General features: G+C 38.0%; 1 protein-coding gene across 4 annotated transcripts in view; it reads left to right on the top strand.

Moving 5' to 3' along the window:
- Positions 1-8,488: 8,488 nt before the first annotated feature.
- NELL2 (neural EGFL like 2) overlaps positions 8,489-27,603 on the top strand; it is a 333,105-nt gene continuing 313,990 nt past the window's right edge. The window contains exons 1-3 of one of the 4 annotated variants that reach the window (XM_084957200.1): positions 8,489-8,591; positions 9,527-9,612; positions 10,079-10,207. In XM_084957200.1, coding sequence (XP_084813326.1) covers positions 8,572-8,591; positions 9,527-9,612; positions 10,079-10,207 — 235 coding nt within the window. In that variant the 5' untranslated portion in view covers positions 8,489-8,571. Of the gene's footprint in view, positions 8,828-9,054; positions 9,138-9,526; positions 9,613-9,819; positions 9,929-10,078; positions 10,208-27,603 lie in introns of those variants that run through there. The other 3 variants (XM_021092577.2, XM_084957201.1, XM_084957203.1) reach the window with 3 other exon arrangements.

Genomic DNA, 27,603 nt, shown 5'->3' with positions numbered 1-27,603 from the left:
TGTTGCAGACTGGTAACATTTGATAAGCCAGTAAGTCAGTCCTGTCCTCAGAACTCTGTCTATATCCATATCTGTCTATCTATTTATATGAAGTTAAAAAATATTTCAACCAACAAGGCTCACCAGGTAACAGTGCTGTTTAGTTAACCATTAGCTCATTTCCCCTTCCCTTTTCCTTGTTTATTCTTTTTTTTTAAAGTTTATTGAAGTATAGTTGGTTTACAATGTTGTGATCATTTCTGCTGTACAACACAGTGACTCAGTTATACATGAACACACGTCCATTCTCTCTCAGATTCTTTTCCCACATACATTATTACAGATTATTGGGTAGAGTTTCCTGTGGCCAGTCATTCCATATACTACAGTGTGCGTAAGTCTTTCTTATGGACTGATTTTAATTAGCAATATTTTGCATTATGGTAACTGAATCACAAAGGAGAATGACAGAAACAGACTAACCCTGATGTGGCACAGTTGAATGTGACAACACCAGGAGGAACTTGCATTTATGTATTTTCAAAGTGGACTTGACCTCTGCAGCCCTGGACTAGCTAGGCATTTACTCTTACGCTGTCCTGATGACAGGTGCAGGGAGGTTATGTTTGGCTCAGGAAAGAGGCAGTGGGCCAGGACCTCAACCCAGAGCTCCTGACTGAGTTCCAAGCTTGTTTCTTTTTGCCGTGCTGCCCCTAGAACTGAGTTTGAAATACTATTTCCCTTATTTTTCTTAGGGAGTTTCAGTTGAGTTGTGTAAGTAGTTCAAAGGACATGGAGAATATGAAGAATGTTGACTAAAAACCCAACCTTCTTCCCTATTTCAAACGGGCATCTCTTTTACCTTCTACTGTCACAAGTGAAAAACAGTGAGCCTTGGAAGGAAAGATGTCTGTGTTACACAAATTCTCTTCTCTCACTTACCATTCTTTTTTCCATGTTGTATGTAATCATTCTCATTTTGAAATGCTGCTTCTTGGAGTTCCCGTTGTGGCGCAGTGGTTAACAAATCTGACTAAGAACCGTGAGGTTTCAGGTTTGATCCCTGGCCTTGGTCAGTGGTTAAGGATCTGGCGTTGCTGTGAGCTACAGTGTAGATCGCAGACGCGGCTTGGATCCCACATTGCTGTGGCTGTGGTGTAGGCTGGTGGCTATAGCTCTGATTAGACCCCTAGCCTGGAAATCTCCATGTGCCATGGGAAGCAGCCCTGGAAAAGACAAAAAGACCAAAAAAAAAAAAAAAAAAAGAAAAAAAAAGAAACGCTGCTTCTTTATTATACTTTTTCTTTTACACTTTTTCTTTTTTCTGTTCTAATGTTATCAGTCTCCATTGATCTCTTTATACCCCTTCTAGTTTAATTCTATTTATAGAATCATTCTATTATGTTCTGTGGTCCTATTGCTTTGACAGAACCTCACAAAGTCTTGAAGGGGTCTTGTTAGGCCCTTTCAAATGACATGTAGGGTGAGAGAGGTGTTCAAGTCTATGGTTGGTTAAATAAATCTGAGCCACTCTGTCTTGAGTCCTGGAATAGAAATAAAAACTAAAGTACCCAGTTGGGGTTTTTTGTTTGTTTGTTTGTTTTGTCTTTTTACGGCTGCCCCTGAGGCAAATAGAAGTTCCCAGGCTAGGGGTCCAATCAGAGCTATAGCTGCTGGCCAATGCTACAGCCACAGCAATACCAAGCCTGAGCCACGTCTGTGACCTAAACCATAGCACATGGCAATGCCGGATCCTTAACCTACTGAGGGATTGAACCCTCGTCCTCATGGTTACTAGTCAGATTCATTTCTGCTGAGCCACAACGGGCACTTCTGTTGGTTGTTGATATAAAATGAAGGAAACAAGAAAATGTGTCAGAAATTACCCCATCGTTATCCCAATTTTTGTAACAGTCTACGATGCGTCAAAGAAGTGTATCGATCTATGTATTAGTAATGTGCTCCTTTTCATTGATGAATTGTGTTCCATTGCATGAATTCACCGTAGTTTATTTATCTATCAGTCTATTGGCATTTGGGCTGTTTCTGCATTTGGTTAAAATGAGTAAAGCTACTATAAAACATTCAGAAATGGATCTCCGTAAGGAGATCTGGTTTCATTTCTCTAAGTACCTAGGAGTGAATATTTCTCTTTATACGGAGCTTCCAAACAGTTTTCTAAAGGGCCTGTACCATTTTGATTCCCTCCAGCAAAGAAAGAGAGTTCATGTCACTTTTCATCTTATTGGTGCTTGGAATTGTCAATCTTTTAAACTTTAAACATTTCAGTAAGTGTGCATCACATTGTGGTTTTAATTTAGATTTCTTTAGTAACTACTGATATTGCACTTTTCATGTTCATTTTGGCCATCTGTACATCTCTTTTTGTCTATTTAGAAATTTTGTCTGTTTTCTTTTTTTAATTGAAAATCTTTGTCTTACTGAAATATGACTTTATATAATACGAATACAAGTGCTTTGTTAGATACATGTTTTGCAAATATTTTCTCCTACTCTGTATTTTGTCTTAATTTTCTTAACTGCATCTTCCAAAAAGCTAGTTTTTAATTTTAAAGTTATGCAAATTCTGTGCCTAGCCCAAGTCACAAAGATTTCCTGTGTTTTAAAGTTTTACTTTTCACACAAACTTCTGATCCATTTCAGATAAATTATTGCATGTAGTCCAAGATCAAGATTATGTATAAGAATTCTCTCCTTTCCTCTTTTCCTCTCCCTCCCTCCTTTCCTCCCTCCTTCCCTCTCTCCCTTCCTTCCTTTCTACCCATATGGATGTCCAGTTGTTCAAGCATCATTGTTAAAAATTATCCTTTATCCATTGAAATATCTGGATGTCTTTGTAAAAAAAAATCAGTTAAGCATATATGTGTGAGTCTATTCCTGTACTCTTTTTTTTTTTTAATTTCATTACCCTTATCCCAGCACCACACCATCTTGATTACTATAGGTTTATAGTATAATCTTAAAGTCAGTTTGCAGACATTTGGCCCTGTCCACACATCCATGACATTCAGTTCATGCAAAAAGGTCCTTGAAATTTGGTTCTATCCAAGTCCATGAGCATATTTGGTTCATGCCAGATGGTTTTGGACAGGACCAAATATCAAGGACCTTTTGGCATGGACCAAATGTCTCCATGGTCATTTTGGAAAGGACAAAATGTGGCCAAATATCAAGGACTTTTTGGCATGGATCAAATGGTCCTGCAAATATCAAGGACCTTTTGTTGTGGGCCAGATGTCTTATGGACATTTTGGACAGACCAAATATCCAAGACCTTTTGACATGGACAAAATATCTTCATGGACATTTTAGACAGGACCCAGTGTCCCACAAGGTTGACATCAGAGAGTGCAAATACTATAAATTTTCATTTTTTCTGGCTTTTAAATTTTCTTTACTTATGCCATATAAATTTTATAAGCAGCTTGTCAGTTGCTTCCAAAAAGCCTACTGAGATCTTGATTTTGAGTTTCTTGAATTTGTAGATAAATATGAGTATAATTGATACCTTAAGATATTAAATCCTCTTATCAATAACCATGGTAAATCTTTTCATGCATTTAGGTCTTCTTTAATTTCACTTGGCAATATTTTGTAGTCCACAGTGCAAAATATTATCTATATTTAGATTTCTCTGTAAGTATTTTGTTTTTAAATGCTATTATAAGTGGTGTGTGGTTTTTTTTTTTTTTTTTTACTTATATTTTCAGTTATTCTTTGCTAGCATATAGAAACAAAGTTGGTTTCCATATGTTGAACTGGTAACATTGCTGTACTCACTAGTGCTAGTAGCTTATTCATGGATGCTTTGGGAAGCTTTAAATATAGATGACCAAATTATTTTAGGAAGGTATTATTTCTTCCTTTCCAATTTGAATGGCTTTTATTTCTTGGCTTCTTGCATTGATTGCAAACTTCAATACAATGTTGCCTTCTTAATGTAAAATCTTTAAAAATGTCCTTTATCATACTGAAGAAGTTTCCTCATGTTGTTACTTTTCAGTTTTATCATCAATAGTTGCCGAATTTTGATAAATGCTTTTCTTGTGTCAATTGATATCCTAATGTAATATATCTTCTTTATGTTGTAAATGGGGTAGATTATACTGATAGATTAAAATGTTGGATCAACCTTGCATTCCAGGGATGAACTCTACTTCATTGTAGTTTATTGTTTTTTATATATTACAAATGTGATTTATTAATATTTGGTTGAGAATATTACAGGTATGTTCAAAGATACATTTTGTATCCATAGTTAAAAGGTATATTTTGTGTCTATGTTGTAGTTTTCTTTTTTGTTTTCTATTGTCTGTCTGATTTTGTTATAGGTAATTCTAGTCTCATAAAAGAGGTAAGAAGTGTTCACTCCTCTTCTGTTTTCTGGAAGATTTGTGTATAGTTGATGTTATTTCTTTAAATGTTTGGTGGAATTTAGCATTGAAACTATCTTGGATTGGAGGTTATTATTAATTATGAGAGGGAAATGTAGGGAGTTTCTAAGTATAATTGTGGCTTTTCTTATTTTTCCTTTAATTCTGTAACCATTTCTTTAGGGTTATGGTTTCATGTATTTGGAAATTTTGCTATTAGGTGCATACACATGTGGGATTGTTATGTCTTATTTGTGAATTGACTGTTTTATTATTAGTAGTGTACCTCTTTATCCCTGGTAATGTTTTTTGCTCTAGTCTTACTTTTTCTGATATTAATATAGCTATTCCAACTTTCTTTTGATCCATCTTTGCTTTGTATATCTTTAAAAAATACTTTTACCTTATTTGAAATGTTTGTTTGTTTGTTTGTTTGGTTTTTGCCACGCCCATGGCATGCAGAAGTTCCTGGGTCAGGGGTCGAAACTGCACCTCAGCAGTGACCCGAATGACAACGCTGGATTCTATAATCCGCTAGGCCACCAGGGAACTCCTGAAATGGGTTTCTTTTACCAGCGCATAGTTGGGGGACATTTTTCGAGTCCGTTGCAACAATCTTTGCCTTTTAATTGCTGTGTTTAGACCATTTACATTTAATGCAGTTAGGGATAGGTTTGGGTTTTGGGTTTCTATTTTATTTCTTTTTTCTTTATTCTTCTATTATCTATTTCTTTTTTAATCCTTTTTCTGCCTTCTTTCAAGTTACCTGAATGATTTTCATTTTATTTTGTTTTTCTATTAACTATGAATTTTTGTGTACTTTTTTAAAAATTAGCATTTTGGAGACTACAATATGCATACCTAACTTTCCATGGTCTACTTAAAGTCAACATGTTACACTTCAACTGGAATGTAAAAACTTTTCCATCATATTGGCTCATTTATCCTCATCTCTTTATGTTGTCATTGTCTTATGTATTACATCTACATGCATTTAAACTCCTTTGGACAATTTTTATTTTTATTTTTATTTTTTTGTCTTTTGTTCTATTAGGGCCGCACCCACAGCATATGGAGGTTCCCAGGCGAGGGGTCGAATTGGAGCTGCAGCTGCTGGCCTACACCACAGCCACAGCCACAGCCACATGGGATCCGAGCCACATCTGTGACCTACACCACAGCTCACGGCAATGCCGGATCCTTAACCCACTGAGTGAGGCCAGGGATCGAACCCACAACCTCATGGTTCCTAATTGGATTCATTTCTGCTGCGCCATGATGGGAACTCCCCTTTGGACAATTTTAAAATATTCTCTTTCAATCATTAGTGTAGCCAGAAGAATGGCTTCCCAGAGGTATCTACAGTCTCATTCCCAAAACCTGTGTATAAAGAAAAGAAACTTTGCAAATGTGATTATGATTAAGGGCCTTCAGATAATTACCCTAGATTATCAGGTAGCCCCAGAGTCATCATATAAGTCTTTAAAGCTGAGAACCTTTCCAAATTGTAGTGAGAGAACCAGAGAGAGTGCATTGTGAGAAGGACTTAGCCTGCTGTTGCTGGCTTTGAAGATCAGAAAAGGGGGCAGTGAGCTGAGGCATATAGACACTCTCTAGAAGCTGAAAAAGTATGAAAGTGGAGCTTTCTCTAAAACCTTTAGAAAGAAATACAACCTTGTCAACACTGAGCTTAACCTGATGACTAGTGTCAGATTTATGGCCAACAGAATTGTAAGATCATAAATTTGTATTATTTTAAGGCACTAAGTTTGTGATAATTTATTACAGCAGCAGTAGAAAACTAGTACAACCATCAAACTTATTTTAAAGGACTCAAGAATAATCTATTATATTTACCCAGATATTTGCCATTTCTATTCCTTTTTTTTTTTTTTATTCTTAATATGCTATTTGTCTTTCTGTTACCATTTCCCTTCTGTCTGAAGAACTTTCTTTAACAATTTTTTAGAACAGGTCTCCTTGTAATTAATTCTTACGTATTTTCCTAATCTGAGTTTGTTTTGCCTTCATCTTTATTCATAAAGGATATTTTCACCAGGTATAAAATTCTGGGATGAGAGAACTCTTTGCACACTTTAAAAAAATGTTGTTCCTCTTCTTCTCATCTACATAGTTTCTGATGAGAAGGCTGAATTCATTGACACTGTTACTTTCCTATAAGTAATGTATCATTTTCTTCTGATTGTTTAAAATTTTTTTCTTTGTGATAGTTTTCTTTTACTGTGGTTGTATCTGTTGATAGTTTTCTTTTCTGTTGTTTTAGAAATCCATGATATACCTAGTCATGGATTTCTTTTTCTTTTTTTTTTTTCCTATTTGGAATTCACTGAGTTTATCTATCTTTTTTTCCAAATTCAGTAAGTCTTAGGCCATTATTTCTTGAAATAATTTTTTTGGTACTGAACTCTTTCTCCTCTCCCTGGATTCCAATGACATGAAGGTCCAACCTTAAAATGTTAATAGCTCTAAGGTTGAGAACCCCTGCTTAGGTTGAGACCATCTCCCTAAACTAATACAATGACTTATCTTTATTATGGTTTTCTAAAGCTTTGCACTTTAGTTTTATAGAAACAACTCCCTCCCTCCTTACTCATATTTTAATGGTTTTCATAAATTTAATTAGATCACAGAATTACTATAGTAGGTTCAACTGGAATAATTTTGGATACAAAATACCATTCTTCTGGAGAGTTATTGTTGTGACTTAGTGGTAATGAACCCTACTAGTATCCATGAGGATGTGGATTCAATCCCTGGCCCTGCTCAGTGAGTTAAGGATATGGCATTGCCACAGCTGTGGTGTAGGCTGGCAGTTGCAGCTCAGATTAGACCCCTAGCCTGGGAACTTCCATATGCTTTGGGTGCAGCCATAAAAAATAAAATAAAACCAAGCAAACAAACAAAAAACAGGTTGTCAGAATACTATTCTTCTGGACAGAGCATAAATGTGTATGCCAAGTTTACTAACCACCAGGTTTCAGCCTATCATAGATGAGAGTCAGAGAGGTTAGAGAGTCCCCTTGAGTCTATGATTTGGTTGAATTTGATTAGGTTAGGAGAACTTCTACGTGAAAATATGCATATATATATATTTACTTTTTTTTCCTCTCATATTATCTTTTAGGTTTTAATGTAACTTTTGTAGATCCTTATTACAATTCATTATTTTAGATGTACTGCTATAAAAAGATTTTTAATTTCCTGATAAACAGTGTCTTTGAATTGATTCAGTTATATTAATTTCATTTTGTGTAGTTTTGCAAATTTAGGAAGTTTCATAATACTTCATCACATATCACATCACTTTGGAATATTTCTCAGTTTCTCAAAGTTTATAAAATCATAAATAGAATACAATGGAAAAATAGATAAGGAGAGATAATTGAAGATTATTTTGGAAAAAATTCCAGATTCTGATTTTTTTCCCTTAAAAATTCCAAGGTCAGAGCTAAACATGTTCCCACCTCCCCACTATAATGTAATATAGCACATATTGCTCTGCTGGAGTCCCAAACTGTACCTGGTAGGCATTTTGGTAACTAGCTGTGTAGCATCTTTTTGGAGAATTCAGACTCTACTTTTTTGAAAGGAAAGTTAAGTAACTCAATTGATCTTTGTACCAATGAACATTTTAATTGCTTTTGAGACTTGCTTTTCCAGAATGGGAATTTAGTGTCATTCAAAATTTGCCTCAAAATTTTAGGGCTATATTGAAAAATACTCTATGCCAATAACCTTGAGTATTTGATTTCAAATGACCTCACTGTTATGGTCTCACTGCCTGTGGTGAAGGATGGGTAGAGCTGCATGAATGTGGTCAGCAATGGGTGGCTTTTCTCTCTTGTCCAGGCTCCATTGTCGTCTTCTACTCAATTCTTCACCCCCTGGTCCCATTCTCCCTTCCCCTCACCCCCACTCCTATGTGTCATCTCTCTCTCTCTCATCTGTCTATTATTTTTCTCTTCTTTTCGGTGTGGGCAGACAGACTGGCTTTGCTACCCATGCCTCCTACTATGTGCCAGTCCTGGAGAACTAGAGATCGGTCTAAAAGCAGCGTTTGGCAGGGGGCGCGCGAGGTCCCGGAGCTGTCCAGCAGTTCCTGGCTAAGTTCTCCCTTGCGCTCTTCGCGCTGGGGAAGCTCTCCGCCGCCCCGCCCTGAACAGGGAACCTCTCCCTAATGCTACCAGGGCTTCCCAGGTTCCCCATCTGTCTCTGCCTGTTTCTCTCTACTTCCAGCCCCACCTCGGGAGCCTAGCTTGCCTTAGTAGTCTTCCTCCGCAACCCCCCGAGGGGGGTCCCCTCCCCAGTCCTCGCATGGGCTTCCCTCCTTTGCCTCAAGGGCGGGCGAGCGCACCTCTTTCTAGCCTTGCTTTCTGCTGTTGGGTGGTCCTCCTCTCAGTCTGTCTTTCCAGACACGCGCCCGAAATCGAGGGGTGAGAGCAAAGACCGCACATCAACTTAGCACCTTGAAATAAGATCATCCGATCCCGGAGGTTGACGTTGCCGGGGTCTGGGAGAGTGAAAAGGAGGGCGGAGGCTGCAGCGGCTCTGAGGCTCGCTAGACGGGGCTTGGAGACCGAGGAGCCCTTGCGGGAGAGGGACACCGGCGCCGGGCCTTGCCCGCGGGCCCTTTCCTTTCTCCTCCTCTCCCCGCCTCCCCGGCCCGCCCCTCCCTCTCCGAGGAGCAGTCTCTCCTCCGCGCGTCTCCGGGCGCTCTCTCCATTGTCTCTGCTTTTACAACAGGTTCGGGCGGCGGGGAAGGCGGGCGGGTGCGGGGCCGCCCCAGCTCCGGCTTCCTAGAGGCGGCCTCTCTTCCTTTGGGTGTGCATGCCTTCGGCTGCTTTGATTCGGCTTCAGGAGCTAATTCCCCGGTGGAGTAGCCCCCGGCGAGTCCGACCCCTCCCTTCGGGCCCCCTCCCAGCCCGCGGCCCGCCGCCTGGGCTCTGCGTGTGGGAATGATGTGCGCATTGGAGGGTCTAAGTTCTTCACGTGCCTGGGGGGTCCTCCCTTTTTTTTCTTAGGCAACCAAATCTACTAATTTTACTAATCAGTAAATCCAAGGCAGCGGCTGGAGAGACAAACGCTGTTTTCCCGCTTGATTCCAAGAACCTCTTCGCTTTTTATTTTTAAAGAGGGAGACGATGGACTGAGCAGATCCACACCATGGAGCCTCGGATCTTACTGAGAACATTCTGTTTGATCTTCGGTCTCGGAGCAGGTGAGTGGCCGCAGAGCTGGGGCGGGAGAAGGGATGGCCCCCGCCTTGGGGCAGCCCGAGCTGCCTGGGGACGCCTAGCTTTTCCTCCACCCAAAGTAGGTCTGGAGTGGGAAGCTTGGAGTAAGGAGTGGGTTTGGGTTTGGATTTTTTTTTTTTTTTTTTCCTTCCTGAGCTTGTCTTGGAGACCGCAGGGCGGGTCACACCCCTAGTCTAGGGTCTGAGGACCAAGGGGAACTTTACACTGAAAGGGGTTTAAAGTAGGTCACAGAAATGGGACTGGGTGCTTCGCTCTTTAAAGCTTGGCTGATCATCTCAGGTAAGGCTCTCAGCGGCGGAGGGAGTCGCCTCTCGTCGTCAGTTTCCAATATTGTCTCTAAGACGCGGTTCTTTGCTGCCCTGGAGGAAGAGGCTTGTGTTTTGATGGAGCTTTTCCTTTCTTTCCTCCTCCCTTCCCTACTCCCACCAGTTTGGGGGCTGGGTGTGGACCCCTCCCTACAGATTGACGTCCTAACGGAGTTAGAACTTGGGGAGTCCACGACCGGAGTGCGCCAGGTCCCCGGGCTGCATAATGGGACGAAAGCCTTTCTCTTTCAAGGTATGAAGAACGTGCTCAATCCCCAGTGTGGTTTCGGTTCGGATAACCCAGGAGGAGCTGGCCCCACCGTTCCTCCTAACTTCTGTTTTGCCTCATGGTTGACAATCTGAGCTGAGATGTGGAGGGTCATTGTGAAATACACCTTCCATCTCTTTTTAAGGGCTTGGTTTCTTTCCTCTCTCGCCCCTCTTCTTTCTTACTTTGTACTCTTGCCAGTTCTAATAGTCCCTTAATTACTGTACAGAAACTCCGATGGCAGATGGTTGATTTTGGAGTCTGGGGAACAATGAATTATAACACAAACGCCTCATTTGGGTGAAATTGACTTAGGTAGGAAATAGGGCAGCTTAATCTCTAGTTAAGACGCTGCTCTCTGAAAGTTTCAGGGACAGTGGTGCCCAGCTGGGGAGGAATTTCTTTATGTGGGTAGCTTTGTGGAAAAATTAATACCTCTCAGTAGTTTTATCTACTATCTGTAGTGTTTATATCACTGCCACAGTGTATTTGAGACAAGATTCCTTATTGAATGATCACGATTCTTCCTTCTCCATCATTGACAAGAGAAAAGAAATAATATTCTCTTAAAAATTTTGAAAATATTTCATATAAATGTTAATTCAAAAGTATTCCTTGTGTCACCATTAATCATGTACTTAGGATTTTAAAACTTCTTTTTGAAGTCCCTGAACATTGGCTATGCACAAATGTCTACGTTTAAAATTATATTTAAATGCTGTGTAGTCAGAAGCAAATTCCGGTGTATCAAGCCTTCAGCTTTGATTTACCAAAGCTTTTGAATGTTGCTTGGTTTGTGGGAAGATACTGTAATATGAGCTTCTAAAAGGTAGCTAAACACACACAGAAAGACTAGTTTCACATATGGTGAAGTATAGATGAAGGCAAAACAGAAACGGAATTTGGTTTAACATATACGATGGATTGGCTAAATCATCCCCCCGCCCCTGATTTTTCTTCTGTGATTATGGTGCTGTGGCTTAAAAAAAAAAAAAAAAAAAAAAAAAAAAGTGCAACTAATAATTAATGAAACGTTGGATATGCACAATAAAACCACTTCAGCAAATTTGCCACCGAGCAATAGGCATAAAATCAAACTTGAGTGTTTCTGTAGTGGTGTTGTTGCCTGATACAGCCAGTATGTGTCACCATGGACAGTAACACCAAAGCCTCCAGTTAAAAGGAGGAAATTGACATGTGTTGCATTTGTTTAAAACAAGTTCACTCTTAAAATAAGTTAAATGTAATTTTGTTTTAATTATGGTGAACCTACTAAATGTTTTTAGTGTGATGGATATTTGTTATAATATTCACTTAAAGGTCTTTTTTGTTGTTTTGGTGGGGAGTGGGGTTGTGACTTGGGACAATGAATCCTTTAAAAACGACCAAATCTGATAAAGGAAGTAAGGCTAGACTGTTGGCAAAATTCACAGAGTGGAATAAAAATGTCATTATGATTAAACTTCCATTTTTTCTTTTTCTTCTTCTTTTTTTTAAATCTCTGATTTTCAGTCCCTATCAGCTGGAAATAAAATTATTTCAGGACTGCCAATTTGAGTAACTGGGAAGCTTTACAGAAGCTAAAGCTCTTGATAAACAAATAGCACTGAAGCACCCTTAACATTTCCAAAGGTCCTTTAAATTATGTTCGTGTTCTTCTTGGCTTCCTCTAGAGAGTGTCTGAGCTGTCACACATGGAAACCTCAGGACTGTGCATTTTATGTTCTGATGCTAGATAGTTAGATAATTTCCAGGAAATAGTCTCAAAAGCATCAGTATATTTTCCTGGTTAATTTTTTAAAAGAAATGTTTAATATTCATTGTTATTTAAATTGTCAGTTCTTCAAGGTAGGCATTGTGTTGCAATTGAATTGTCCATAGTCATATAAATGCACATAGATGAATAGTTTTTGTTTCCTTGTTGGACCAAGCCCAATATTTAGGGTAAATACCTAACAAATATAGTTTTCTAGATTTGGAGATGTAAACTTTATTTCCTGCCAATTATGAACTATTATTTCATAAGCAAGTATTTGCTACCTGCTGTGTTCTCAGTAGGCATAAATTACTGATGTGCTTATTATGCTCTAATAATTTCTCTTATTCTAAGATTGAGATTATAGAATTGACAACAGGTGGATCTTTGGCCCTGCTTGGTAGTTCTGTGTTACCTTGGAAAGGTCTTTCCTCCGTTATTAGAGTGGTGAAAACTGTTGTTAAGGAGTCAGTCCTGACTTCCACTGCTCCACTGGGATTCCATGAGTTTTAAAGAGACGAAAGCTTTCAGCCTCTGAAGATTTTATGGATTGGATTTATAGTGAATTGAGAGTGCTGCAGATCTTTTTGTATAGTCTGTAAAATGTCATAGAAGGAATAGTAACACATTACAAAACCTGTGAGATGCTCTCAGATTTCATATAAACCTATCAGATAAGTTACTTTATGCTATCAGGTATGTTCCAAATAGATGGAACAGATTTTTGAACCATCACATTTCTTCTGCAGTAATACAACTATCTTCTTTTGTCTCTCATCTTTAAAGAAATTTCAGCATACAATTTCCTAGTGATTTTTGCTCATTTCATGTTGCTTCTCCTTTTGGTCACTTCATTCTTCTCTTTATTGGTTTGTAAGATATTTATGATTCAGTACTTTTTAAAATTAAATAATGTTTGTAAATTATTGTGTAATACCAATCTGTTACTTAATAACTATTCACCATATATGTATAATAAAAAAGAAATGTATTTCAAAGTCATATCTGATTTTCTTCATATATGGTATAACTAAAATTGTTTTGTTGTTGTTTATAGCTGCTCTGGAAATTGAGGTAATAAGATTCTAAATTAGATCATCCTTTGATACATATGGTTTTTGATCTGTGCCAATTACAATAATTTTCAAAGAAAAAAGTGAGCAGGCAACAGTTTGGAATCTGTATCACTCTCTTCCATGTATTTCTAGCTGCACTCTGACCCGTAGCCACAAAAATACACCTATGTTTTTAAAAATAGAGGAGTTGATACTGACAATCAAAAGACCTATGATAGGTTGTAAACAGTTCTGAAGTGTTAAGGACTAGCGCAATTATAAATAGACGTCTACCAACCTTGTTTAAAGTCTAGGGGATGTTCTTCGAGACAGTGATCATAATAACATTCTTTCCTCTTTGCACGTGAGAGACCAAGAGTGAGAGTATACAGAAGCATGGTTCTAGGACTTTTCTAAAAAAGAAAGTTCTTTGTAAAAAAATCTTCAGGATTTTTAGATCTTTGGTTTTAACATTTTGTTTGGCCAGGTTCCCAAACTAGATAGTTTCAATAAAATTTCTTCCAAGGTGTTCACAGATATTATGAGTCGTTAATCTCCACAGGAGAACTAGATAAAAATCAAAGTATACTTTTTCCCCTGAGTTGGTAATTTGAATAAATATTTTAGTAATTATTTTTAAGGAACGTTAAGATTTTAAAGGAAAAATGGTGTTCACAATCTACTCTTATGCCAGTATATGAAAACAGGAATGAAATTGGGCATTTGGTGGTGGGCCATTGGCTTGACTAGGCACAGGTAACTGCATTAAAGAAAGTGAGGTGGCATTGAGTGTCTTTAGTTTGATAGTTCATAAATGTTTGTGGACTTAGGTGGTCTTTGATGCTCCATTAGAATAGAATGAGTAAGAGATGGGCTTAGAAGCCAGATAGACCCTGGTGGAGTTGCTTAATTTCTCTGAGCTTTAGTTCAATTATAAAATTAATGTTGTTATGAGGATTTTTTGTGTGTGCAATTACTATTCCGCTAGGTGTTAGACATGTAACAAATGAAGTTAGAACTTTACTTTCATAGTGCCTTAAAAATAGTCATTAAACAAACAGTTACACAGATAATAATTTAATTGGTGTTAAGATAAATGATACGAAGAACAACTAAGGGTGTAATGGGAATCTATAGTCTTGCTTAGGGAGTCATAGGATCAGGGAAAGTGTTTTTGAAAAAGAGACATGTAACCTGGGAGATGAAGGATAAAGAAGGATAGTCTGGGAAGAGGAGCTGTGAGGATTCAGAAAAGAGGGGTAACACTGGCAAAGGACATAGCATGAGCAGAGATCCTGGGCCTGGAATGAGCCTGGTACATTTGAGAAAAATGGAAGAAATCTAGAGTAGTGGAGACACAGGCATTTTGATAGGAAATGAAGTAAAGAAAGAAAGCACAGATCAGGTTCCATGGTCGAGGATATTTATATGAAGAACCAAAATCTTTTCATTACACAAGATATATTGTGGTGGACAGGCTAATAGTATCTTAAAGATGTTCACCTCATAAGCCTAGGAACCTGAGAATATGCTGTGTTACATGTCAAGGGGGGATTGAGGTGGCAAATCAGCTGACCTTAAGATAAGAAAACAATCTTGGATGATCTGGGATGTTTTTGGAGTATGTGGGTAGGCCTCATGTAATCACAAAAGGTCCTTTAAATCTGCAAAAATGAGGTGGAAGAGTCATTGTCGGAGTGATGCAAAAAAGAAAGACTAGACTTGCCATTGCTGGCTTGGACTATAAAAGTGAGCCATGAGCTAAGCAATGTGGGCAGTCCCCAGAATTTGGATAAATAAGAAAACAAATTTTTGTTTAGTGTGTCCAGAAGGAATGCAGCATAGTGACAGCTTGATTTTAGCCAGGTGGCAGATTCCAATTTGGACTTCTGACCTCTAGAAATGTGAAATGATAAATGTGTATTGATTTAAGCCATTAAATTTGTCGTGATTTGTTATAGGAGCAATAGGAGATGAATATGGATTTTGATACATAGAAGTGGGAGTTGCTGTAAGAAATATCTAAAAATGTGGAGGGTGATTTTGAAATTGGGCAGTGGGCATAAGATGGAAAAATTTTGAGGAGCATGATAGAAAAATGTTAGGATAATAGACTATTAGTGGAAGTATGGATGTTGGTGATTCTACTAGAGAGGACTCAGAAGAAGATAGAAGAGCATGGTAGGAAAAACCCAGATCATCTTAGAGAAGACCTAAATTGTCATGAACAGACTATTTGTAGAAATATGGACATTAAAGGCAATACTAGTGAGGGTGCAGATAGGAATCAGGAACATGTTACTGGAAACTAAAGGAAAGGATGTCCTTGTTATATCGTGGCAGAAAACTTAGCTGAATTCTGTCCTGCAGTTATGTGGAAAGCAAAACTTATAAACATGAGCTTAGGTATTTCGCTGAGGTGGTTTATATATATAAAAGTGCATTCTGGCTTTTTCTTGCTGCCTATAGTAATATGTGAAAGGAGAGAGAGAGTATGAGGGAAGAACTGTTGAGCAGAAGGGAACCAGAACTTGATATTTGAGAAATTCTTAGCCTATCCAGCTTGCAAAATATGCTAAAATTAGGAGATTCACTGGCAGGGGAAAGTCTGCTCTGGAAAGAAAACCAATAGTATGGCTGAAAAACCGTTTGCTAGTGCTTCAGAAGTAAGGTCAGAGTATTCAGTCACATAGGAGGCTCTTTGAAGAAATTGCCGTGTGGATTCCCTCAAACATCTCAGCAGAAGCCTGGAAGAGAGATGGATTTATCTAGGAAATATTTGTGGAGGAGCTTCCTGTCTGATGAAGTAAATCTCCATGACACACGTGGGAGACCCACAGGGTTCTTGAAAAGACCATACCAGCAATAACACTCCGAGATTGGCCTGAAAGGGGAAGTGAGAGGATGCAATGAAGGTTGTTGGGACCACAAAATTCCACAGGCAAGAAACAGGCTGATTAAACTACTCAGCTGCAGATATACTCCACCTTCCATGGGCAGAACTGAGAGCCTGTAAGGCAGAGCTTGGGGCTCAGTTGGTAGAGCCAAGAATCACAGAGGATTATTCCCATCTTGAAACCAAATGCAGTTTGCCTGGCTGGATTTCAAAATTCCATGTGTCTGGTGTCTATTTTTTTTTTTTAACTTGCATTTTCTCCTTTTTTTGAATGGGAATGTCTATAACTGTTATCCTGTGTCTATCCCACCATTGAATTCTGGGGGAGACAACTTGTTTCTTGAGTTTCACAGGTTCACAGATGAGAGGAATTGTGTCTCAGGATGGATAATGCCCAAAGCCTCATTTATTTATTTAGTTATTTATTTTTTATTGAAGTGTAATTGGTTTACAGTGTTGTGTGTTGTGCTAATTAATGCTGTACAACAAAATGATTCAGTTATATTTATAATTTTTATATTAAGAATATATGAAGATATATGTATTCTTTTTTATATTATTTTCCATTATGGTTTATTATAGGACACTGAATGTAGTTCTCTGTGCCATTCAGTAGGAATTTATTGTTCATCCCCTCCGTGTGTAATAGTGTCCATCTTCTAACCCCGACCTCTCACTCCATCCCTCCCCCCTCTCCCTCTCCCTTGGCAACCATGAGTCTGTTCACCTTGTCTGTGAATCTGTTTCTGTTTTGTCGATAGGTTCATTTGTGTCATACTTTAGATTCCATGTATGTGAAATCATGTTATTTGTCTTTTTCTCTTTGACTTACTTTGCTTAGTATGATACTCTCTAATTGCATCCATGTTGCTGCAAATGGCGTTATTTCATTTGTTTTTATGGATGAGTAGTGTTCCATTGTATATATGTGCCACATTTTCTTACTCCATTCATCTGCTGATGGACATTTATGTTGTTTCCATGTCTATTGTGAATAGTGTTGCTGTGAACATGGGGCTGCATGTATCTTTTTTAATTATAGTTTTGTCTGGATATATGCCCAGGAGTGGGATTGCTGGATCATATGGTAATTCTTTTTTTTAGTTTTCTGAGGAGTCTCCATATGGTTTTCTGTAGTGGTTGCACCAACTTACACCACCCCCCTGCCAATGGTATAGGAGGGTTTCCATTTCTCCACACCCTCTCCAGCATTTGTTGTTCATAGACTTTTTAATGATGGCCATTCTGACCAATGTGAGGTGGTACCTCATTGTAGTTTTGAATTGGATTTCTCTAATAATTAGTGATGTTGAGCATTTTTTCATGTGCCTACTGGTCATCTGTACATCTCCTTTGGAGAAATGTCTGTTTAGGGCTTCTGCCCATTTTTAAATTGGGTTGGTTGTTGTTTTTATTGTTGAATTGTATGAGTTTTTTATATATTTTGGAGATTAAGCCCTTGTCAGTTCTGTTGTTTGCAAATATTTTGCAAATATTGTCTGTTTGTTTTTTAAATGGCTTCCTTTGCTATGCAAAAGTTGTAAGTTTGATTAGGTTTGTTAGTTTTTATCTCTGTTGCTTTGGGAGACTGACCTAAGGATACATTTGTATAATTTACGCCAGAGAATGTTTTGCCTACATTCTAGTCTAGGAATTTTATAGTTTCATGTCTTATATTTACAAGACCAGTGCTCTAACCCCTGAGCTATGGAGCCAACTGCTCATGTCTTATATTTAAATATTTAGGCCATTTTGAGTTTATTATAGTGCATACTGTGAGGGTGTGTTTTAATTTCATTGATTTTCATGTAGCTGCCTAGTTTTCCCAGCACCACTTGCTGAAGAGACTGTATTTTTCCCATTTTGTATTCTTGCCTCTTTTATGGAGGATTAATTGACCATAGGTTTGTGAGTTTATTTCTGGGCTCTCTATTTTGTTTTGTTGATCCTTATGTCTGTTTTTGTGACAATACCACATTATTTTGATCACTGTAGCTTTGCAGTATTGTCTTAAGGGTGGGAGAGTTATGCCTCTTGCCAAAGCCTCATTTGTACTTGATTTATATGGTGAAATTTGGGGCTTTGCAGTTGAAAAGATTTATATCATATTTTAAACTTTGGGTTGATATTCTAATGGGTTGAGACTTTGGGGGACTTTGAGATAGAGTAAATGTGTTTTGCCTGTGGGTTAGGGTAAGGGTCTTGCTGAAGGACAGGTTGTGGTAGGCTGAATAATGGTCCTCCAACTGTCCACATACTAAAGCCTCAGAACCTGTGAAGATGTTATGTTATGTGGTAAGGGGGTGCAGCTTAAGGTTGCCTAAGTAATTAAGATTGCTAATCAACGGACTTTAAAATATGGAGATTATTCTGGATTACTCATGGAATCAGGGGGTACCCACAGGGCCTTTGGGGGGTTAGTTCTCCCCAGGACAGCACCCTGGGCCATGGCTGTGACACTGTTTTAAATATGGAGGAGGGAGGAAGAGGTGTCAATGTGAAGCAATGTGAGAAAACCTTGATATTGATTGTTGCTGACTTTGAAGTTGGAAGGTGGTCATAAGCCAAAGAATATAGGCAGTTTCTGGAAGCTGTACAAAACAAGGAAATAGATTTTCCTTCAGAACCTCCAGGGGAAACACGGCCTCACAGACACCTTAATTTTAGCCCAGTGAGATTCGTTTTGGACTTCTGAACCACTGGAACTATGAGATGGTAAATTTGCAGTGATTTAGCCAGTAAGTTGGTGGTGATTTGTTACAGCAGCAGTAAGAAACTGATGTATATGTTAAACATTAGCATTCATTTATTTTGTAACTGAATTAAACTTTTTTTTGAGCCCTCCCTCAACTATGCATGAGAAAATACTTGCACAGTGGTTGGAAATTTGAACTAGCCAGTTAAAATTATCTTAGTCATTTGGAGCTCAACAGTTTTTTAAGTGTAAAGTCAGAGTCTTCATGCTAAATGCTGAGTCTTTAAGGAATTCTCTCCACCATTTAATTATGAGCTCATTCTGAGAACAAGCAGAGTAAAGCCAAGTGGTGGATTTTTTTTTAATTGTTTTTTTTTTTTTTTTTTTCAAAAATATACCCGTCCTCCCCATAACAAGTTAATCCAGAGGCTGAGGGGGGAAATGAGAAAGCATTTAGCATGGTGTTTGGCACCCAGTGAGGATGGTAGTCATAACTATGGACAAGGGACAGCCTAAGCAGAAGTACCCTATCAAAAGTGCCAGGGATCTCTGTAGGTTAGCAACTAGGTTTGATTTAGGAAGAGCAAGCGCAGTCATGACAGGCTGTGACAAGTGGATGACTTCGAATGTCAAGGCAGCGGTGCACCCTGGATGACAGCTGAAGTGAAGGGCCTTTCTTCGGCTTTACTCCATCCCCCACTGCCTCATTCTCCTCATGCTGGTCCCAAGCCCCACTCTTGCAGACACCTGTTATCTGTCCATAATTCACATAATTATCTGTCCATATGCTAACTCATAATTTCAGTATTAGATGCTGAGGCTTTATGGTCTGAAATGTCTCCTGTTGATTTTAGTTTAATTCAACTTAGCAAATATTTATTGCACTGCTACCATATGTGAGGATAGAATATACAGTATAAGAGAGGAAGGATGATGGCTACATGAATTATTACAGAAAGTACAGCAGGAACCAAAACTTAACTGTAAAGAGTGAAAAAGAAAATCGGGGACTTTTATCTTAAAGAAGGTAGAAACTATGAAAATATTTGTCCTAGTCTGTATTTGATGAAATGTAGGTAATCCTTTAACTATGAGCCAATTATAAGAACAAATGGAATCATGCCCTATATTTCTCCTGGCCACTAACAACTATGCGGCAGTTCCTTTCTCCAGATTATTTTTTGTGTTTCTTTTTCCCATTGAACTTTTATATATCATTCAGGACTCAGTTTGGCTGTCACTTAGGTTACAAGTTTTTCCTTTGGTAGAAGCATTGTTTCTTCTTTGGTGCTCTCTTAGCTTACTCTGCTAAAACCACCTCATGGTATTATAGCTAGTTTTTGTTTTTTTTTTTTTATGTAAAAACTCTGACCACTTTTATTTTCCTTGCTGCTACTTCCCTGATCCACATCGTGGCCTCTTTTTCCCGGATTCTTCCCCCGCAGCCTGTTCTCCACATCATCGCCAGAACAATCCCTATACATGATACATATCATGTCACTCACTGCTTTGCCCCAAACATTCATTGGTTCCCTGTTTCACTCAAAGTAAAAGGTTAAGTTTTTATTATGCCTGATGAAAACTTATTGAACACTCCCACCCCACCCCACCCCCTTACTTTCTGGCCTAATTAGCTGCTCTCTCCCCTGCTCACTTGGCTTTAACTCTGGTGACCTCCTTGCTGTTCCTTAAATAGGCCAGGTACTCTCCTGACTCAGGGCCTTTGCACTAGCTGTTTATTCTGCCTGGAACGCTATTCCCCCAAATATCTACATGTTTTTCCCCTTACTTTCTGCGAATCTTTTCTCAAAAATCAATTTGTTCATGAGGCCTACTCTGACCGCTGAGAAAAATTTCAACTTGTCCTCCACGCCACAGGTATTCTTGATCAGATTCTTATTCTGATCTGTTAGTTTCCATAACATTTGTCATCTAACGTGTCCTGTAATTCACTTATTTATCATTTGCATTTTTAATTCTATCTCTTCTAGAAAGTAAACTCTGTAAGAGCAAGACTTTTTGAATGTTTTATTCACTAGTATATCAGCCAAGTGTCTAGCACATGGTAAGAACTCCATAAATATTTGTCACATGAATCTACTTGTCTGCTGACTAGTTTGTGATCTCCTTGAGGCTTGGGGCTCTGAGTTGTACGCCTAGTGGCCTCCTGGCCTATTGTGGTGGTACATATAATGTACCACAGAAATGTACTATAGGTACTATAATGTACCATAATGTACCTCAGAAGACTATCAGTAAATGAATATTTTAACATTGAATTGGATCCATTTAGTCATGGCCAGTCTGATTTCTTTTTGTATGACATTATGATGTTTTATATTTACGTAACTTTAAAGAAGGCTGCAAAGCTCTTCTACGCAAAACACTTTCTTCTCTAGCCATAAGAAAAGGTAAGAGTTTTGAGAGGCATGGAAAAGATAGTTCTGCTTAACTTAGTCTCTGATTATTCTGAGAGGGCCCTTCTCCATCCCACGTGAGGTGTGCCGCAGAGGAGACGGCAGCATGGTGAAGAACTGGGACATCCTGAACACTTCTTGACAGTGAGAGTTTAAAATTTTAGTTTGAAGTATTTATTATGAATTCACCATTTTCTAGAGACACTCATACTCCTAGGAGCGTACTAAGAAAGATTTTGGAGGCAGGTAGGATTGACTTGACTTGGATTATCAGTGCTGTGGTACTTCTCCACTACTGCAAATAAACCAGACAAACTAGAGTATATCTAGAGGACAGCAACCGGAGTTGAAAGGTTTGGAAACCGTGTCAGATGAGGAGTTGAGAGCTTGGAATTTTTAGCCTGGAGAATACAAGGTAGTGGAGATATGACCCTATATTTTAGGTATTGGAGGGACAGTCATGTATAGGAGGACTTAGACTTATTTGGGGTTGTTCTAGAGCAGTGGTTTCCAAATGTCAGACTCATGATCACTGGTTAATTGACTGCCTTGTTGCAAAGATTTTCTGGCCTTCCTGAACCAACTAATCGGGAGTGAATCGTAGGAACTGATATTTTGAAAAAGCTTCCTGTGATTCTGATATTCAGCCAAGTTTGTGAACCATTGTCTAGAACTAAGCCATCCAATATAGCAGCCACTGGCCACATGTGGCTCTTGAGTGTTTGAAATGTTCCTGGTATGGACTGAGATGTAATGTAAGTGGAAAAATACACTTGAGATTCTGAAGGAAGTATAAAAAAAGAATATAAAATCTCAAAATTATGAAAATTAAAATCACCTTTTTTTCTTTGCTTGAAATTATTTATGGGGCTCACATTTGTGGCTCTCATACTTCTACTGGGCAGCACCATTATAAAAGGCAAAACTAGGATATGTAAAGAAAGTTGGGAAAAGGCAAATTTTGAGTCAGTGTAAAGAAAGCATTTTCAACAAATAAATCCAAAAATTAAGGGGCTTATTTTAAGCAGTATTTGTCTGTCTATCCACCCATCCATCCACCCAAGCCATCCATCTATCCATCCATTGAGAAACATGCTTCTAATAATACTCAAAGATTATTTCAGAAAAATACTCCTTCTCCCATTTCAGGGAAAATGTTTCAGTGGGGATGGGGGTGGGAATTAGACTAAATGATTTCTAAGATTACTTTAGTTCCAACTGAAAGTAAACTATCATGTTCCCTTTTTGATTAACTTTTCTTTTTATTGTAACCACAGATGTCCAGGACACCTTCTTTTCCGTCTATCTTACAATTCGTGACACGCTCTTCAAAGCAGTTTCCATTTAGAAAGCATCTTGGATTCTAGTACTGTGGAGTTTGCTACTGAGAGATACCCTCTCCTTTACTAGTGTGCTCTGCATTGTGTATCTGTTTTATCAATATTCCTCCTTAATGACAGTGATCTGCCTTACTTCTTCCATACACTGGTGTTTTAGTGTTTAATCTGTTTTGCTTGTCTATTTAAATGGAGAAATCCCCTAGGCAAGTAGTCTGAGTAATTCTAGGTTCTTGCAGTCTAACGCATTGTATTGATGGACCATTAAATGTCCCAGAAAAAGTGCCAAATAGATTAAGTATTTCAGAGCAGAACATAACCTATATTTTTAGAACCTATTTATATTTCCGGCAGGAATTGGTAGCTGAACATCCTCATTCTGAGTTGTGTGTGTTGACGTACGCTTGCAACTGAGTGGAGTTCTTCCTGGGACTGACAGACTGTTAAAAAGGAAAATAAAAATGGCAAATAAAGGTGGTTGCTCTGTGTTACCCATGAGATGCAGTGCTCCTAGTAACTGAATATTGAACCTGGGTGTTTGCTGAGAGCCTGTCAGTTTTGGAGGAGGATGTGTGGTTCACACATATGCTTTGGTATATTCTTACTACATTTCACCAAATTGCTAATTACACTGTAATTTATTTAAAGTGTATAAATACTCGTGAGAAACAGTTTATTTTGTAATACTATCATTCATATATTTGTTCTTCCTTTTGAGACATCTTCCAAAGTTCGCTTGAAATGCAAGTATTAATGTTATTGCTTTTGTTAATACTTTCTATCCCCCGATGTTCAGAGTGAATTTATATGGGATATTTAGTAGGTAATTTGATTCAGACATCTCAGAAAAGCACTGTGACTCTTATCTTCCTGTTTTTGCCTTTCAAACGAAAACAGAAGTTTTTTTTTTACTACAGGGAAGAAACATCATACCCCAGGAAAAAGGGAGAGATGCTTTAAAATGTCTCAGATGTGAAGTTGTTGAACTCGAATTTGAGTCCAGAGCATCCTAACTTGGGCTTTTCTGGGTTTCAGGACATTTCATGTTTCATTATTATTCTGAAAAAAACAAAACAAAACAAAACAAAACACATGGACATGACCACCAAATTTCTGTAAGATTCAGAGAACAGAAATTGGAACTCTTTTTTTTGTTTTGTTTTTTGTCTTTTTGCCTTTTCTAGGGCCGCTCCCGTGGCATATGGAGGTTCCCAGGCTAGGGGTCTAACTGGAGCTGTAGTTGCCGGCCTACGCCGGAGCCACAGCAACGCGGGATCCGAGCTGCGTCTGTGACCTACACCACAGCTCATGGCAACGCCAGATCCTTAACCCACTGAGCAGGCCAGGGATCAAACCGGAAACCTCATGGTTCCTAGTCAGATTCGTTAACCACTGAGCCACGACGGGAACTCCTGGAACTCATTTTAATTGGATTTTAACCTTCCTAACTCAAATCTGGGTTGCCTTTACCATATCCCTTAGCCAAATTCCTGCTGGAAGTTCATAACTAATTTCTGTGATAAACAATAATGCTAAAAAGACAGAATATTGTTTTGCTATACTTTTTTTTTAATCAAGCTATTATGGGTTAAAATTAAGAATTAGTTGAGGATTGAAACCAGTTGAATATAAGAACTTGACTTGGAGGGTGACTTTGCCATGTGGGGATTTGCAAGAAATCAGGCCCATGAAGGGAAAGAAAAGAGTGTAGAATAGATGATATGCATTGCCACTCACCTTGAAAACACTGACTGACTCTGCAGAGGTCAGTTTTTTTGAAGTTGCTACAAAAATTTCATTATCCTTATCATAGATGCCTCTCTACAACAAAGCATCTCAGAGTACATTTCATCCCTTTGCTGCTGTGGGTCCACTTTTTAATAATTGAGTTGCATTTCCAGTGAAAATAGTGTAATTTAAATTGTTCTTTGATAACACACTTCCAAATTAGAACATGTATCAGAGACTAATGGAAAAAAGTGAGTGTTCACTCTGTGAATCTTGACCAGGCAGGAAACTGTTGGGTGGGGAGAACCCACCTATTTAATGGATGACTGCTTTTTGTTATTTTCATCAGCAAATTAGTAAATTCAGAGGGCAAATTTGGGAAAAGGCCAGATAGGCTATGGAAAGTTGCAGGCTCATCTTCTTTGTAAAACTTTCCAGGACTGATGTTAATTATGCAAGCATCAGGCATGAAAAAAGCTGTGTTTTAAGTAAACACTCTCCGGGCTGTGACATGAAGAAACTAGAGGGAATGTTTAAACCACAGCCATCTGTGTGTAACAAAGCTTTTCTCTCATGGGAAAAGCACAGAATAGAGGTAGAAGTGCAGAACTACTTCATTTTAGACTTTCTGAAGTTATTATATAACCATGCAACAAATAGGTACTATGGGAGGCTTCATTTTTTTTCCCCCACACTGTCTTAGTAGGAGAAGTAGGTAAGGAAAATATAATTTAATTTTTTTCCAACAGTATATTTTGAGATATAACTCCATGGAAGGAAATGTTTAAATCCTTGAGATATAGAATTTCAGGTACAAGGTCCTCTATTCAAAGAAAAATAGTAAATCAAATGCTCTGTTGATGTTGATGACCAGTAGACAGTGAATGCATTAATATTTAGTGGATTAAATGGAGAGGACTTATAAATCTATAAAAATGAGAAAGAGCAAAGGAAAGTGTGGAATAAATGTTCTACGTTCTTGCTGCAGAGAAACTTACTTTTAATTAGACAACTAGAATGGAGTACACTTTCAAACAAAAGATTAAATGTTTTTGAAGGGCAAATTCTGTCCTTGTGGCATTGGAGGTACTGAGGAAGAACAAGATGATGACATAAGACACTACAAGCAGATTCAGCTGTCAGTGTGTGATGCATGAAAAGACCTGGGTATTGCTGGCTCTGGAACTGGGTCTCACTGGCACAGATTGCTGCCAACATTTGAAACTGAAATAGGCCATTTTGCACACAGCACATCCTCCCTCTGTAGGAGGAGTAGGGTTTATAATAAATGTTAGTCAGCCACTCCTCCGTCCTTCACATAGACCTGTTAAGCTTTTTTGTATTTTGATTTTGAAAGCACTGTCATCTTTGGAGCTATAGTTTAATTCTATCTATAGCTTTAGCTGTAAATAAGCAAGTCATTGGTGAGAAGTGAAAATTCATCAGGATGGTAAAAAAGGTTTTAAAAAGATAAAACTTTATGTCATTCTGTTTAGTATTACTGTGTACTAACAGTGGTTGCTTATCTTTTTTTGTAGGTACATATATTATTTATACTGACATGCAATCCTAAGCAAAAAGCCCAAATTTGGACTTGTCTAAAGTTTTAGTCCATTTAATGTTTCAGTATTTTTCTGATAGAAAATGCATAGAAATGGCTTTACCAAATCCATCACCAATTTTCCCTGAGGTTTACCATTAATATTTATGTACGTATGTAAATTCTTTACTCCTCTTGATTTGTGGTGGTGGGTCATGGTGGGTAGGTGTGTTTGGAAGACTAACCCAATCAGATATTGCTTACTATTTCCAAGAAAGTAGTGTGCTGATCAGAAAGATTGAAATATTTGTCTTATAAAGAAAACCTGTTTAGGGTTCTCCTGTTAATTCTTTGAACAAAAAGAGAAATGTTGGATTACTTGATTAATACAATGTGGATAGCATTCTAGCCCAATTCCATCCACAGTAATATATGTACCTACAATGTAGATATTTAAAGCATGCTGTATGGAAGGTAATTAGGCCCCTACACCTCCTGATAACCCCAAGAAGGAAATTGTTTTTGTTTCATCTACTCCCTTCTTCTGGATTCACCAGATTCTTCCTCAATTGCACTTTCTCCTTCCTGATCTCGTTGGCTCTTCTCTTTCATTGACATCTACATTGCTGTCATTGTCATCAAAGGTTTATCCAGCCTTCACGGGCTCCATTTAGTAGTATTGCCGGGGCTTTGTTACAAGTCCTTCTCATTTACAATTATTTATTCATTTTATTACCGTTCATTGTGTTCTTCAAGTTAGTAAATTTTGCAACCTTTGAGAAACTTATAGTTTCATAAACTTCTTTTATTCAATGAGCTGTACCCTATGGTTTTAGTGTGTCCTTCTGATGTTAACTTTTTACAGAAAAAAAAAAAATACTGTTTTGTATGGATACCCTCTTTGATGAAAGAAGCCTCACTCTCTAATTAAATGTACTCTTCAAAAATGGAATTATGGGAGTTCCCACTGTGGTGTAGTGGGTTAAGGATCTGGTGTTGCCATTGCTGTAGCATAGGTTGCAGCTGTAGCCCAGATTTGATCCCTGGACTGGGGAAATTCCATATGCCTTGGTGTGGCCAAAAAAAAATTAAATTATAAAAATCATCTTTAATAACCATTTGTAACAAAACCATTAATATATTGTGATTTTAGAACAAATCAAAATATTTTTGAAATGTCTCTCCCAGTACCATTAAAAAAATGACCAAGTGCATAGAATAGACATCCTTATCACTCCATTTTTTATACTTTTCCACCTTTGTGGGCACTACCCTTCCTACCTAGTTTGTTTTTATATTGTTGAAATTATTTATGTCAGCATTTTTTTATAATCATGAAAAATAATAATTAAAAAATCTTTTTCAGGTCTAGTAAATTAGGAGTTCTGTCTCTCACAGTGATCATTATTCTCTATGGGACCATGTTGGTCTATAGATACGTATATACTCACTGAGACACAATTAGCATACAACTGAGTGTATACATCTTGAGTGCTTAGTTTGATAATTTTGATAATTGTGTACAAATGTGTACCTACTATGCAAAACAAAGTAGAGGACATTACCATTCCCCTGGGAAGTTCCCTGACTCCTTTGCAGTCTGTTTTCCAGCCTATACCCTACAACCACACTCTGATTTCTTATGTGATAGATGAAGTTTGCTTATATTTTGGAATCATGAAGTAGATTTTGTGTCTGGTTTCTTTCACTTAACACCATGTTTTTGAGTTTATCCATGTTGTATGTATTAGCGATGCATTTGTTTTAATTGCTGAGTATTATTCTATTGTTTGAATATACCACAATTTGATTATTTTCCTATTGGTAAACATTTGGTATTTTTCTAGTGTTTGGCTATGTGAGTAAGGCTGCCATAAAAATTCTTGTACACATCTCTTTTGGACATATGCTTTATTTCTTTGGGGTAAATATGTCAGTGAGAAGTTTCTGGATAGAT

The sequence above is a fragment of the Sus scrofa genome, chromosome 5, assembly GCF_054392235.1.
Source record: "Sus scrofa isolate SSC_HxYL_T2T_F1_AM1 chromosome 5, Sscrofa_HxYL_maternal_Yorkshire_Landrace_v2.0, whole genome shotgun sequence".
Taxonomy (NCBI): Eukaryota; Metazoa; Chordata; class Mammalia; order Artiodactyla; family Suidae; genus Sus; species Sus scrofa.
This window is presented reverse-complemented; position numbering and strand designations above follow the sequence as displayed.